The sequence below is a fragment of the Rosa rugosa genome, chromosome 3, assembly GCF_958449725.1.
Source record: "Rosa rugosa chromosome 3, drRosRugo1.1, whole genome shotgun sequence".
NCBI classification, from domain to species: domain Eukaryota; kingdom Viridiplantae; phylum Streptophyta; class Magnoliopsida; order Rosales; family Rosaceae; genus Rosa; species Rosa rugosa.
Window position 1 is genome coordinate 5,034,228 of NC_084822.1, and position 15,383 is coordinate 5,049,610.

Sequence of the window (15,383 nt, forward strand, 5' to 3'; positions counted from 1 at the left end):
CTGCTTTGCATTCTTTTGGTTTTGTTTAGTTTGGAGCCTAATTTCGAGGCATGTTCGTTTTCTTCTCATTGTTTGTGACAATCTTAAGTTGACTAATATGTGGGTGCATGTGATCTAGATCAATGTTGCCCTTTCAACGCACACCAATGAACTTGAAAATTTTGCTCTTTCACCAAGTCAACTTCTGCGCTTCTGCTTACACACATGCAATCTAACTTGGATACAGCGGAGAAATCTATAGTTTACTGTTGAGTAGGAGCAATTTGAATCTGATTCTCAGCACAGGTCCGAGCTCATCAATGAGCTACAAAACTATGCTCATCCTCGGAAGAACATGAAAGTGACGAAGTAATGTACTGCTTGCAAAGAACTCTGGAGTAGAGAAATCCACATATCACTGCTTATTCTTGGATCTGAATCAAAGTCTCAGAACACTGCAGGAAAATGCCATCCAATGTCTTGTAAGTTATGGTTTTATTTGTTGCATGATGTTCTTTGAGTTTAATTTAGACCTTATTTTAGATGTTTGTGTTCCTTCATTTCATTGTGCCCACATATATTTTCCATTACTTCCCATAGCTGGAAGATGAAAACGTACTCCGGTTTTTTTTTTTTGTTGGTGTTAAGTTGTTAGTTAGTACAGATTTGAAAGTCTGTAATATATAGATCTCTTTAGACTTCATGAGAACTAAAAATTATAAGGAAAATGAGGTATTCAAGTTATTTTGTCATATGCCTTTGAGAATGACATTTAGAAAAATTCCTTCCTTGTGTCCATGTTTCGGTGTTTTACATTTACTTACATATTTGTGTCAGGAACTCATTGCTTCCATGTTTGAGAAAGGAGGGAGAAGATGCTGATAGATCATTCTTGGATAATGGAAGCAAATTATTAGAGGATCTTATTGATCTTATTTTCTTGCCGTTTGGATATGCAAGTTCTTAGTGTGCACGACTTCTAGAAAAGTGAATGTGGAATACTACAAGTTAGCAAAAGATGTTGCCTCTAAAAATCACCTCGGCCAGAAAGCCGAGAGATCAAGGAACAAATGTCCTTCTTGATGAGTAGATTGCGGGGCGTGCCAGCACACGGCCAGAAGGCCAAGTGTGCAATTGTAGATGTAGAAGATGTAGTGCGCGTGTTCTGACTTCGTCGAGCGACTGAAAGCCGAGGAAGGAACAATCTCGGCTAAGGGTTCGATGCCTTTGGATCAAGGACTTTTGGGTTGTTCAATGGACGAGTCGCAAATAGTGATTGGTAACCGAACAATTAATTGCGTTAAAACTACTCCTAGTGCAAGAAATAAACACAATAGTAAAAGAGCAAGAAAATAAACTCTAGATTAAGTGCAGAAAGGTAAAGAGCAATAAAGTAAATCGCAGGAAAGTAAATAGCGATAAAGTAAAGAGCGGAAAAAGAAAATAATAAATGGCTTGAAGAATAAAACTATCAACTATTATCAAAAAGTAACAAAGGAAATTATTGAAATAGCAATACTAGATTACAAGAAAAACAAAGGAAATTGACTCGAACTAGTAGAGCTAACAACTAAGAATTGAAAAGAGAATGAAACTAATCTGGAGCTAAGAAAAATAAAAGGAAACCCATGATGGAGTTTTGGCTGGAGATGTGTGTGTGTTGATATGTCGATTGCTTCTTTATATAAAGGTGGACTTGCTTGTAGTTGTAGAAGCCTTTCACGAATCCAATTCTTGTGCTCATCTCTGGAACTTCTTTGACAATTAAAACTCTATCTTCATGTGATGAATATCGGCCACGTACTAGTTTCTTCACGGGGTAGTAATCTTCTTCTTGTTAAAGTCCTTATCTAACTATAATTGAAGTTGGTTCAAAAGCCCACATACTTTGGTTTCATTCTTCTATTACAGTCCCTCATGCACTAAAATGCTAATCTTGCATGCAAACTCCTAATTTGATAAGTCCTAACATGTTGTACCACGTGAAGGTCTTGGAAACTAACAATTGCCAAGTTGGATTAGTAAAACTAATCCATGAGCACCAGTACGTGCATGACCTTGACTTCCTTGATATTTATCTCGACCTTAATCAGAAGATATAATAAAACATTCTTTTGCTATGATGCCTTCTTCCTATTAACATATCCTCAAGATAACAACACATTAATAATGAGAAATTCGTTAATCATTATCTTGATTCTCCCTTCAATGGTTATGACTTGATGAAATGAAGGTCGATAAACCGGGTGTAAACAGGATCTTATTGCTTCTTGTGATGGGAAATCTAATACTATTCGCCATTACTCTGCTCAAGAACTCATCAGGGCAACCAATAACTTTGATCCTTCTGGCATTATACCGGAGTGTTCATTCTATTATAAAGGTTTTCTAGACAACCGATTAATCATCATTAAGAAGAGAGGGGGGAGGGATGGGCCCTATAGGAATTTCAAGAGGGTGAGGGAGGAGGCTATTCGTGATATTATAATTTCAATGCAGATGAGCACTCACAAGAATGTTTTGAAATTGTTGGGCTGCTGTTTAGAGTTCCCTATACCAGCTCTGGTGCATGAGTATGCAACGCAAGGCTGTGTTCTTAACGACGAAGGAGGTTTCCAGTCTAATGAATCTCTACCATGGAAAACTAGACTACGTATTGCAAAGCAGCTGGCTAGTGCAGTTACATATCTACATACAGCCTTTCCAAGACCTATCATTCACAGGCATCTGAGGCCCCATTGTATTTTCTTGGATGATGACTTTGTTCCCAAATTATGTGACTTCTCATACTCCATAACCATTCCTCCTGAGAAATCCCATGTTCAAGAAGTTGTGATAAAAGGGACAATGTGGTACCTTAGCCCTGAGTTTCTTGATTCTGGTTACATTTCAGAAAAATTTGATGTTTATAGCTTTGGTGTGATTTTACTTGGCTTCTTGGTGGGACGGAAACTTTTGGCAGGACATGACGACCTTATAAAATCTGTGAAATTGCATGCTTGTGACGGCCAGATTCAAACAATTGTTGATCCTAAAATACTCGAGGAGTTAGGGGGAGGTAATGAGCCAACACAACTTCAGTTGCATGATTTCCTAGCACTAGCATGGTTATGCACTCGAGATGAAAGTGAACTGAGGCCAGATATGATTGATGTGGCCAAAGAACTCATGCGAATTGAGAAGTCTATCTGGCCTCCTTGCTAGCTTTATGTATTTCATTTGTTATGATCGATCAAAAGATATTTGATATATTTAGCAACAACCTTACTTTATAGTTTAGAAGCTCTCACCTTCTTCTATTTTGTAATGCTTTGTAAATGACATAAGACATTGTTGGTATTATGGATTTAATCCTAGTTAACTACTCTATATACGTACGTCCTTTGTCAATCTCTTCTTTCTTGTCAGAAAGGACTACATACTATCTTAAGTACTTGTGCATTCAATATTCTGAAAATGTACGTTTATATCTTTAGAACTCATTTAGTTTAAAGATTACAAAAGATTAGTACCTCCCAAGTCCCGATCAGCTTCATCAAATCTGAGTCCTCGTTATTTGTTTCAATCAAAAGTGGGATTCGTTGAAATTGGGACATTATTGATCCAAAGGGGAGTTCTCCATACCAGCTGTAGAGCATGAATATGCACACATGGCTGTGTTGTTAACTACATTGTAGTTTTGGGGCTAATAAATTTATACCATGGAAAACTTAATTATGTATTGCGATATATATATATATATATATATATATATATATATATGGAATGGCTTGATTGAAGTAATTGAATCATTACATAAGAGAACACATAAATACTCCTAGCTGCTATCATACAATAAGATCACATGTGAATGTTTTAAAACGCTGAGGCGCAATCCGAGGCGTTTTCGGGAGAGCCTTGTGACGACGCGTAAGGCGTAAGCCTTGCATAATAAAGAAAAAATATATATAACTATACTAGAACATCAATATTATAGATTGTTTTTCAGTATCTGGGCAGTCATCCTAAAACAAAATCCTTGCAACTTAGCTTAAGCATTAGGTGATCTTTGAATGATTCAATATCTTCAATCACAATGGTTAAATGATTTTTCACCTGCAACCAATTAACTTGAATAATTCTGTTTTAGAACAAAGTATTTGATTGTAACAAGGATTGGTGATATATTAAAATCCGTCATTTGTTAGGATATGATAGAGTCCTATTCAACTAATAACACTAGCTATAGATTAAGACCTTTTCTTTCCAATTCTCTAAACCTCACGAGTCTGATCAACACGCACAATGGAATTCTGAATATGGTGCTAGAAAGAAGAAGCATGTAAGTCATGGCCTTCTTCCTTTTTTTTTTTTCTCTCTCTCTCTCTTCTTCTCTAAGGAGTAGGCCTTTGCCTTGCCTTTCACACCTTCTGCGCCTTTCACACCTTCTGCGCCTTGGGCGTACGCTTTTTAAGCCTTTGAGCCTTGCGATCAAAACAGACGCAGTAGAATTAGAAAATTGCGCCTTTCAGGCCTTAAGGCGCGCATAAGGCGCGCTTTTTAATACAGAGCATGTGATTGTTAAGAGAGATGTCACATATGCAGTTCAATATGTGATTGTGCTTGGTCTGCAATGTAGCAACAAGCTTTGTCTATTGTACTTGGGTGAGAGAGCACGAGTTGTCTCCTAATTATCTTGTGCTAGAGTGTTTTGTTCTCTTGGGCCAAGTGCAGTAGCAATCATGCAGTTGTAGATTTCTATGTGAATGATGGTTATTTATTCAAGGGCAATCGGCTATGTATTCCTAGTTCATCATTGAGGGAGAAACTGATTAGAGATTTACATGGAGGGGGTTTGAGTGGACACTTGGGCCGAGACAAAACTATTGCTAGCCTTGAGGAGAGATATTTTTGGCCACAGCTGAAGAAGGATGTAGGAGCTATTGTGAGGAAGTGCTACACCTGCCAAGTTTCTAAGGGCCAGTCCCAAAATATTGGTCTTTATTTACCTTTACTTCCTGAAGATATTTGGCAGGATCTTGCTATGAACTTTGTGTTGGGATTACCCCGTACCCAAAGGGGTGTGGATTCTGTGTTTGTGGTAGTTGACAGGTTCTCCAAGATGGCGCACTTTATAGCTTGTAAGAAGACTGCTGATGCTTCCAATATAGCCAAACAGTTTTTCAGGGAGGCGGTTCGTTTGCATGGAGTGCCCAAGTCCATTAATTACTTCTGATAGAGACACGAAGTTCCTTAGTCACTTCTGGATTACATTGTGGAGGATGTTTGGAACAGCTTTGAACCGTAGCAGCACAGCTCATCCTCAAACTGATGGGCAAACAGAGGTTACTAACAGAACTTTGGGCAACATGGTCAGGAGTGTTTGTGGAGATAGGCCCAAACAATGGGATTATGCCTTGCCACAGGTGGAGTTTGCTTATAACAGTGATGTGCATAGTGCCACAGGGAAGTCACCATTCTCACTAGTTTATACGCTGTTCATCGACATGTGGTTGATTTAGTGAAGCTTCCTAAAGTTCCTGGTGTTAGTGTTGCTGCTGAGGGCATAGATGTGCAGTCTGTTAGAGAAGAAGTCAAGACCAAGTTGGAAGAAACGAATGCCAAGTATAAAGCTGTAGTTGACAAGCATCGAAGAGTTAAAGTGTTCCAAGAGGGCGATGATGTGATGGTGTTTCTGAGGAAGGAGAGATTTCCTGTTGGTACCTACAACAAGTTGAAGCCAAGAAAATATGGTCCTTTTAAGGTGCTGCGGAAGATCAACGACAATGCTTATGTTGTTGCACTTCCTGATTCCATGGGCATTTCTAACACCTTTAATATTGTTGATCTGCATGAGTTTCGTGAAGATGAGGTTCTTTATCCTGAAGAGAACTCGGGGTCGAGTTCTTCGGAGGTGGAGGAGATTGATGTAGAACGAATGGCGGTCTGAATTGAAGAACAGCTCGATTGTGGAAAATGAGGAAAACCCGGTTTGCTGCAACTTTGGCATTCAGTGTCCGAATCGCGATTGCTATAGCTTTTTAGAAAGGGAACAACGCCAGGGACAAAACTCGTTGCTATGCCATGACGTGTGGGCTTTTTCGGGCTTTCGGGGTATTTTAGGGACTCAAAACTGCAATTTACTATTTTTCAGAATTTTCGGTTTTCTAGTTTGTTTTGAATTTGTTTTGTTTTTACCCGTGAGCTTTAGGGTTTCATTGTTAGTCGCCCTAGGGTTTCTTTTCCCATATATAAGCAACCTTAAACGGCTGTAGAACCTATCTTTTATCATATTATCAATCAAAATTGAGAGTTTTCTCATTTATCTTTGGTGGACTCCAGAATTCTTATTTTAAGTTTATTGCTTGTAAACCTAGGGTTACTTCCGACTGCGTCACTACTTCGTAATTACATGATATTGAAGGTTTATGCCTAAAGAAACTTTGTGTTAATTTATAAAAGATTTTCACCAGACCAAAGAAAATAGGATTTCACATCTTAAGTTGTTGTAATATTGCTTTCAAAATTTATGATTGCATGCAAGATGGTAACAGGTACTGTTTATCACTCTAAATTTAGCATATACATCTCTTACAATTTTTCAAAATTTCTAACTTTACTGCCATTCAGATAAAGAAATGTGAGATCTGAATTTATTCATCTTCTTTCACGGGTCAACGGCTGTGGATGGCATGGCAATTGATTTTTAATTTCCTTGTTATTCAAGGACTTGCAGCTGCCAAGCATCTTCTCAAATTTGACTTGATATATATTTCTGGTTTCCCACTTACCCACTACATGCTATTCTTGCCAATCAGAACACGGCACGTGTGATCTCATCGTTGACCGTACAAAACTCTAGTCATCGTCAAAAGAAAATGAAGCTGGTGAAAGAAATCTGTAGAGGATTTAATGGAGGAATCATTGAAATCCAAACCAAAGAAGCCTGGGTGATATAGCACAGCAGAACTGAAACAATGCCATCTAAAGTCTTGTAAGTTAAAGGTTTTATTCTTTGCAAGATATGTGGCTAGGTTCCTTTAACTTCTGACTTAATTTGAGATATTCATCCTGTTTTCTTTTCAATTTCTTGGCGCTGATATTGTATAAAACCAAGCTAGCAAGTTAATGATATTAATGCATCATTGCTTTTGACTATATCTTATACTAAAGTTTCATCAAACTCGGCGATTTTGACAGAGCCAAAAGTGAATGCTTTGTGTGACTAGTGAAAGAAATCCATGAATGGATCTCATAGCACACTCTGATTAATTTCTTGTTGTAATCACTCAGTTTGTAACAGGATTAAAAGAAAAATGAGGTGTTCAAGTTATGTATATTATCAAGCCATTGTGTTTTTACTTATGTACTTGTGTCAGGTACTCGTTGCTTCCATGTTTAACAAAGAAGGAAAAAGATGCCAATGGATCATATTTGCTTAATGGAAGCATCTTATTAGAAGATCTCATTGCCTCTAGTGATGGAAAATTAACTAATCCTATTCGGCACTACTCAGCTGATGAACTCATCAGGGCAACCAATAACTTTCATTCTTCTTGCCTTGTACTAGAGAATGCATTATACAATATATTCACCGGATTTTTAGACAACCGATGAGTTATCATTAAGAAGGAAGGGCGGAGGGATGACTCCTACTGCAATTTCGACCAAGCCAAGAATGAGGTCATTCGTGACATTATAATATCAATGCAGATGAGCACTCATAAGAATGTTTTGAAATTGTTGGGCTGCTGCTTAGAGTTCCCCATACCAGCTTTAGTGCTTGAACATGCAGGCAAAGGAGTTCTCAATGCTGTAGGAGGTTTGGGGGTTAATGACTCCTTAAACTGGAAAACTAGATTGCGTGTTGCAAAGCAGCTTGCTAATGCTATTACATATCTTCATACAGCCTTCCCCAGACCCATCATTCATAGGAACCTAAAACACAGCTGTATTTTTTTGGACGATGAGTTTGTTCCCAAAATCTCTGACTTCTCTGACTCCATAACCATTCCTCCTGAGCAATCACATGTTGAAGATCTTGTGTAGGAACCTAAAACACAGCTGTATTTTTTTGGACGATGAGTTTGTTCCCAAAATCTCTGACTTCTCTGACTCCATAACCATTCCTCCTGAGCAATCACATGTTGAAGATCTTGTGAAAGGGACATTTGGGTACCTTGACCCTGCATATAGGAAGTCTGGTTGCATTACAGAGCAGACTGATGTTTATAGCTTTGGTGTCATTTTACTTGTTTTCTTGACTGGACAAAATGCTTCGAAACAAAATCAAGCTGCAGAAAAGTGGGAGTCCCTTGTGTCATATGTAAAATTACATGCTTGTGATGATCAGTTTCAGATGATTGTTGACCCTAAAATACTCGAGGGTTTAGGAGGAGAAGATGAGCAAGCACAACGAAAGCAGTTGCTTGAGTTCCTATCACTGGCATTGTTATGCACTCAAGACAAAAGTGAAGCAAGGCCAGATATGATCGATGTGGCCAAGGAACTTGTACGAATTGAGAAGTCTACCTTTCCTCCTCGCTAGCTTTACCTATTTCATTTTTTACCAACAAAAGATATTTGATTTAACAACAGCTTTACTTTCTAGTATAGAAGCTCTTAGATATTTATTATAAGCTCTCTGCTTCTGTTTTTGTAATTGTTTGTAAATGATATAAGACATAATTGGTTTTATGGAAACTAATCCTAATGAACTAAAGTATATTCATCCCTTGTCAATCTCTTCTTTCTTGGCAGAGAGGAGAGGACTACTTCATGCCATTTTTAAGTTCTGCATTCATTATTCTGCAAATGTTTTCTGCTTATATATCTACAGAATTCCTGTAGTTTAAAGATTACAAATGATGTGTACCTCCTAAGTCCCAATCAACTTCATCAAATCTGAGTACCTTATTCCTTGTTAATCCAAAGTGGGGTTCATTGAAATTGGATCATTATTGATACAAGAATCAGCAGCCAATGGGAAGCTGGATATATTGCATATTGCAAATCAGCTTGCAAATGCTCTTACATTTCTCCATACAGCCTTTCCCAGGCGCATCATTCATAAGCATCTAAGACCTATTTGTAGTTTTGTTGACAATGACTGTGTTCTGAATCTGAGAATCTTCTCATTCTCTATAACCATTCCTCCTGGTTTATCACACTTGAGTATCTCCACGGTTCCTCCTAACCATTCCTCCCAAACAATCGCATGAGGATGATGTTGTTAGAGGCACACTTGGGTAGCTTGATCCTTCCTATCAGAGGTCTGGCCAAAAAAAAAAAAAAACTGATGTTTACAGCTTCAGCGTGCTTTTAGTTGTACTCTTGACTGGAAAAGAAACTTTGGAGACCCTCATCCTTCTTTCTATACATTTTGGCTTATCCACCGAATGAGATTGGCTCCACCTGAGAAAACCCAATCTTCAGATCGATCTAAACCCATAGCAGAAAACCCATAGTTGGTATTAGCGAGATGACAAAGATATAGAAGCCATTGTTTTCAATTACAATCTGAACAGAATTCCCCCATGTCGGCGTCCAGTTCCGGTGCTCAAGCTATCTGCCCATGGGCGTTCATGGGGTTCCTTGACTCGACTACTCCTCCGCCCACAGCTCCTCCTCCGCCCAAGGCGAAAACTTTCGCATCAATTGTTTCAGATTCAATTGAATCATCGGTGTCTCTTAGCCAACTACCTGCACCGATTGTTCGCGGAGATAAAACATACATTAAGATCAATGAGGCTCTTTATCAGGAGCAATTGAAAAGTTTCAAAACCAACCTCCTTGGTCGTCTACTACTCCGTAAAGGCTCTGCACCTTTGAAGACTGCTGATCTCAAGGGTATGCTTAACACTCTGTGGAAGCCCTCAGCTCCATGGCGTCTTGTTCCGCTGGGGAAAGGATACTTCGACATTCACTTTGCAACAGAGGATGATTTGCGAAGAGTTTGGGGAGGGGGTACATGCACCCTTGCTACTGGTATTTTCAGATTGGCTCAATGGAAGCCAGATTTTGTGCCGGGAGACGTTCTCCCACAGACCCATGCTCAACTTTGGGTCAGATTTTATGGTTTGAGCCAAGACTATTGGCATCCTCAACATCTAATGGAGATTGCTCATGGAGTGGGTACTCCATTGCAATTAGACCGGGCTACGAAGGAGCGTGAGTTTGGCTATTATGCCAGAGTTTTAGTAGATGTGGATCTTGCCAGGGAATTACCATCTTCGTTGATGATCGAGCGTGAAAATCATTGTTTTCCCATTGAAGTGGTCTATGAAAATTTGTGCACCCATTGTGGTTTGGTTGGCCATACTGCTGATCATTGTAAGCAACTAAACGACAAGGAACAAAGGAACAAGAAACAGCGTGAGAAGCCTTCTCAGCCTTTGACTACTGTAGTGCGTCAAGAGTACAGGGTAAAGCGTAATGTGGTCATTTCTGATATTAGGCATGATATGCAGATGGTCTATGCTTCTCCACCAAATATGACTAATGAAATTGTTACAAAGGATCAACATGCTGCTCCAACTCTGACAGTTGATGACGACTCTCCTAGGGTCCAATCTTCTGAAAGGGAATTGGTAGAAATTGCTCAGTTTGCACAAACCGTTATTGAAGAGGCGGCTTTGGGTGAAATGGAGACTATTGCCCAGCGAGTAATAGAGGAGCCATTGGAAGCAACTATTGAAGTTGCTAATGCAAGGAAGGATGACTTGAGCTCCTCGGAAACGACTGAACAAGTTCTTGAGGAGCATTTTTCTCTGGAAAATGCAGCAGGTGAGTTGACAAAAGGGAAAACTAGTGGCCATGACTTAACTGAGGAAGACCAGTGCACAACTGGTATTGATGGAACCCCGCCTAGGGGGCAATTTGAAATGCAAGCAGTGAATTCTATGATGGGGGGTGATACAGGCCTTAAGAATATGACCCTTGTTCTTTCTAAAGGGCAGAAAAAGAGACTCCGCAAACAGCAAAGAGAGGAAAAGCATCCAGAAGAGGGCACTGTGGATCGTTACCCCGCAAGAAATAGGGGTCCTCCTCATAAGCTTAATTTATGAAGATTATTTTTTGGAATATTCGGGGATTAGCTAATGCTCCTACAAGAACTGCTCTTCGTAGTTTGATTAGAAAGCACTCCCCTGATTTCCTTTGTTTATCGGAACCAATGACATCTTTGACACGTGTTCCTGATTCTTTTTGGAGATCTATTGGTATGCAATTGGTCGGTGTCAATGATAGAGGTCAGTTATTTCCTAATATTTGGGTTTTTCATTCAACAAACATATCCTCTCCTACTATGATATCTTCTTCTAGTCAACATATGTTTGTGCAATTTTCTGTTGGTGGTATTGCTCATGGTCTGATATTTGTCTATGCGGCAACAACTAGTGTGGCACGTCGTCCTTTATGGTCTGCAATTGAGCAAATAAAGACAAGCTTCTCGGGTCCTTTGCTGTTAGTTGGTGATTTCAATGCGATTTTAGGAGCCCATGAAAAGACGGGTGGTAGACTACCTACTCGTGTTTCTTGTGATGACTTTCAGCATATGGTGGATGTGTGTCATTTGACACAAATTGATCTTAAAGGGTCACCGTTTACATGGACAAATGGTCGAGGAGTTGGCTCACATATTGAAATGTTGTTGGACAGGTGCTTTTGTTCTATTCCATGGTTAGACTATTGGCCGATGACTAGTTGTTCCACTTTGGTTCGACACTCTTCTGATCATAATCCTCTCTTGATTTCATTCACCAAATACATTGCACAAGGTCCAATTCCATTCCGTTTTCAGAAGCTTTGGTTGGGGCACTCAGATTTTCTTAAAATTGTTCAAGTAGCATGGCAATCCTTTGAGGTATGTGGTTGTCCTATGTTTATTCTACAAAGGAAGCTTAAGCTTTTAAAACCTATTCTGAAGGAGTGGAATCTTAATGTCTTCGGTAATGTTCATACTGCTGTGGATAGTGCACGCGCTGCCCTTGAAAAAATTCAACTAGCCATATCTCTTGATGGGTTTACTGATGTGCGTCATGTTGAGGAGCTTTTAGCCCAGGATGCTTTATCAAATGCTTTATTGGTTCAGGAAAAATTTTGGGCGGAGAAGGCAAGGGTGAGATGGGTTAGGGAAGGTGACAGAAATACTGGCTATTTTCATACTCTGGCAAAAATTCGAAGAGCACGCTCCTCTATCACTTCTCTTCGCATTGGGAATGACTTGGTGGATGATGTTAATATTTTGCGTGATCATGTTGTTCAGCATTTTACAAGTGCCTTTTCAGATGATGGAAATATTGCTGATACAGGTTTGGTTGAAAATATTATTCCTTCAATGGTTTCAGATTCAGAAAATGGCTCTTTACTTGCTATTCCTTCTGCTGAAGATGTCAAAAATGTTGTATTTTCCATGAATGCTGATAGTGCCCCAGGTCCGGATGGTTATTCTGGTCACTTTTTTCAGGCTTGTTGGGATGTAGTTGGGTTGGATGTGGTCCGTGCTGTTAGATCTTTCTTTCAGTCAGGTTATATACTGCCTAATCTAAATTCCAGCTTTGTGGTGCTTATTCCCAAGGTTCAAGAAGCTGATGTTATCACTCAATTTCGGCCCATTGCTATGGCTAATTTTTCTTTTAAAATTATTACTCGCATACTGGCAGACCGTCTTGCTCCTATTGCTTCCAGGATTATATTGCCGAATCAATTTGGTTTTTTGAAAGGAAGACAAATCTCTGATTGCATTTTTCTGACTTCTGAGTGTGTTAACTTGTTGGATAATAAATGTCGTGGCGGGAATGTTGCCATTAAGTTTGATGTAGCAAAGGCATTTGATACTCTGAATTGGGACTTCCTTCGAAGGGTTCTTAATGCTTTTGGTTTTCATGCAACTTTTGTTGAATGGATTAGTTCTATATTGGCATCAGCTCGGCTCTCTATATTATTTAATGGCTCTCCAGTGGGATTTTTTAGTTGTAGCCGTGGAGTTCGACAAGGTGATCCACTGTCTCCTCTTCTTTTTTGCCTTGCTGAAGAGGTTCTTAGCCGTGGTATCTTGCGTCTGGCTGATATGGGGCATGTCCAAGTTATATCCTCTCCTCGTGCTGTGAAAGTCCCTTCTCATGTTTTATTTGCTGATGATATAATGGTTTTTTGTAAGGGAGATAAAAGAAGCCTACTAAATCTTATGGCTTTCTTTGAGGAGTACGGACTCAACTCGGGTCAATTGGTGAACAAAACCAAGTCTCATGTTTATTTGGGGAAGTCAGCTCTTCATCGTCGTACTCTAATATATTCTTGGTTGGGTGTTTCAGTGGGTAAATTGCCTTTCATGTACCTTGGTGTGCCAATTTTTGTTGGCCGTCCAAAGCGAATTTACTTCCAAGTCTTGGCTGATCGAATTCGTAATGTTATGTCTAATTGGAGAGGGCATTCTCTTTCCATGGCAGGACGGGTAACTCTGGTCAATTCTGTGGTGGTTAGTATGCTTTCCCATAGTTTCACAATTTATGCTTGGCCAAGGACTGTATTGCAACAAGTTCGAAATTGGATGAGGAATTTTATTTGGACCGGCAATGTGTCTTCTAGAGCCTATTATCCAGTCTCTTGGAAAAAGTGTTGTGCTCCATTGAAGGAGGGTGGTCTTGGAGTTCGTAATATTATGGCTCTTAATAAGGCTTTCCTCCTAAAAAAATTTTGGGATTTCTTAACTAAGTCTACACCAACGGCTGCTTTTTTTTCTGCTCGGTTTCTTCAACGTTCAGGTCAGCCATGTTCTTACTATAAAAAATCATCTATTTGGCCTGGCATGAGACCCTTGTTTATGGATATTTTCTACAACTCTAAATGGTTAGTGGGCAATGGTCGATCAATTGATTTTTGGCATGGTAATTGGCTTAATGGTTCAGTTGTTGATAGATTGGGTATTGTGCATCCGCTTGGCAAATTATTATGTGCCAAAGTTTCTGATTTCATCAGAGATGGCTCTTGGTATTGCTCTACAAATTTGATTGCTGATCTTTCTGCACTTTGGTCAGAAATTTCAGCTGTTAGACTTCCTTATTCAGACATGGAGGATAAGCTGGTGTGGTTGGATTCTTCTGATGGGAGTTTATCTTTATCTATAGCCTATGAGTTCAAGAGGAGTAAACAGGCAATTGTTCTTTGGGATAGATGGGTTTGGCGTCAATGCTTTCGTCCTCGAAACTCTGTTACTCTATGGAAATTTCTTCATGGTAAGCTTTTAACAGATGATCTCTTACTTCAGCGAGGCTTTTCTTTTGCTTCTATGTGCTCTCTCTGTCATGCATCTGCTGAGACTGCCCACCACCTTTTTTTTGAGTGCTCTTTCTCTATGAAGGTATGGTCTGCAGTTTTATCTTGGTTTAAAGTCAGTATTCATTTCCTGGATATATATGATTTCTTCTCTTACCCACTGCAACATGGTTTTGGTACTCAATTGCAATTGCTATGGTGGGGAATGATGGGAGTTGGCTTCTACTCTCTTTGGGAGGCTAGAAATTCTATCCGTTTTGATGAGCGTCGCTTAACTACTGATTATTTGATTCGCTCTATCAAGCAGCAAATTCGAGAGGTTGATTCTTGGGGTTTAGGAATTATGCGTAACTCAGTAGATGAGCTTTGTATTTTCAGTGCTCTTAGAATCAGCGGTAGAGCCTCAAGATCACATCAAATTCGTGAGGTAAATTGGCATGCTCCTTGTGCTTTTCAATTAAAGGTTAATACAGATGGTGCTGCTCGTGGGACGCCTGGACTCGCGGGCTATGGAGGTATTTTTCGTGATCACTTGGGTAATTGTATGGGTTGTTTTGCTGGTTCCTTGGGTATTGCTACTGCCCTAGAAGCAGAGCTTCAAGCCATTATTCATGCAGTTTCAATAGCATCAGGAAAATGGTGGACTTCTCTCTGGATTGAGTGTGATTCAGCGGTAGCAATTCACTTTCTTGCCAATAAAAATTACTCAGTCCCTTGGCGTCTAAGTGTTGATTGGGTCAATTGTTGTACCATTCTCTCCTCTATGCAGATTCAGTTTTCACATATTTATCGAGAAGGGAATCAAGTGGCTGATTGCTTAGCTAACTATGGGGTGGATCATGAGGGGCATTATTGGTGGGACTCTTGCCCTCCTTGTGCATCAGTTGCCTTTGTTCACAATCTGCAAGGGTTACCGAATTTCCGTATTAGCTAATTCTGAAGTGCTTGATTGATTTCATGCAACGGTGGTTTCTGCTGCATGATTGCTCTATTAATTAGTTCGTAACTATTTTAGCTCAGTGCTCACTTTGAGTACTTTATTTCATTTTGTTTTCAGAGAGGTTTTGGTTCTTGTCCCCCTCTCTCCTCTTGTGTTTTCTTTTCCTTTTTTAATAAAATAAAATAGAGGGATGGGCGGTGGGTTCCCGGTT

At 39.6% G+C, this 15,383-nt stretch overlaps 2 protein-coding genes and 1 pseudogene across 2 annotated transcripts; all 3 read left to right on the forward strand.

Annotated features, from left to right (window-relative positions):
• Window positions 1-706: 706 nt before the first annotated feature.
• LOC133737061 (non-functional pseudokinase ZED1-like) lies at window positions 707-3,342 on the forward strand. Its single transcript, XM_062164687.1, has 3 exons — window positions 707-711; window positions 817-934; window positions 2,236-3,342. The coding sequence occupies exons 1-3, from the start codon at window positions 707-709 to the stop codon at window positions 3,181-3,183; spliced, it is 1,071 nt and encodes a 356-aa protein (XP_062020671.1). The 3' UTR covers window positions 3,184-3,342.
• A 3,304-nt stretch (window positions 3,343-6,646) lies between these two features.
• LOC133739505 (non-functional pseudokinase ZED1-like) lies at window positions 6,647-8,692 on the forward strand (annotated as a pseudogene).
• An 802-nt stretch (window positions 8,693-9,494) lies between these two features.
• LOC133737062 (uncharacterized) lies at window positions 9,495-11,024 on the forward strand. Its single transcript, XM_062164688.1, has one exon. It carries the CDS (start codon window positions 9,495-9,497, stop codon window positions 11,022-11,024), a length of 1,530 nt encoding a protein of 509 aa, XP_062020672.1.
• Window positions 11,025-15,383: the final 4,359 nt, after the last annotated feature.

What these genes read in the sequence shown, in the direction of transcription:
- LOC133737061 (XM_062164687.1), top strand. An exon ending in TTTTCTTGCCGTTTGGATAT is followed by an intron (nt 935 to 2,235) that starts GCAAGTTCTTAG and finishes GGGTGTAAACAG; the next exon opens with GATCTTATTGCTTCTTGTGA.
- LOC133737062 (XM_062164688.1), top strand. Translation starts at nt 9,495, where the DNA reads ATGTCGGCGTCCAGTTCCGGTGCTCAAGCTATCTGCCCATGGGCGTTC.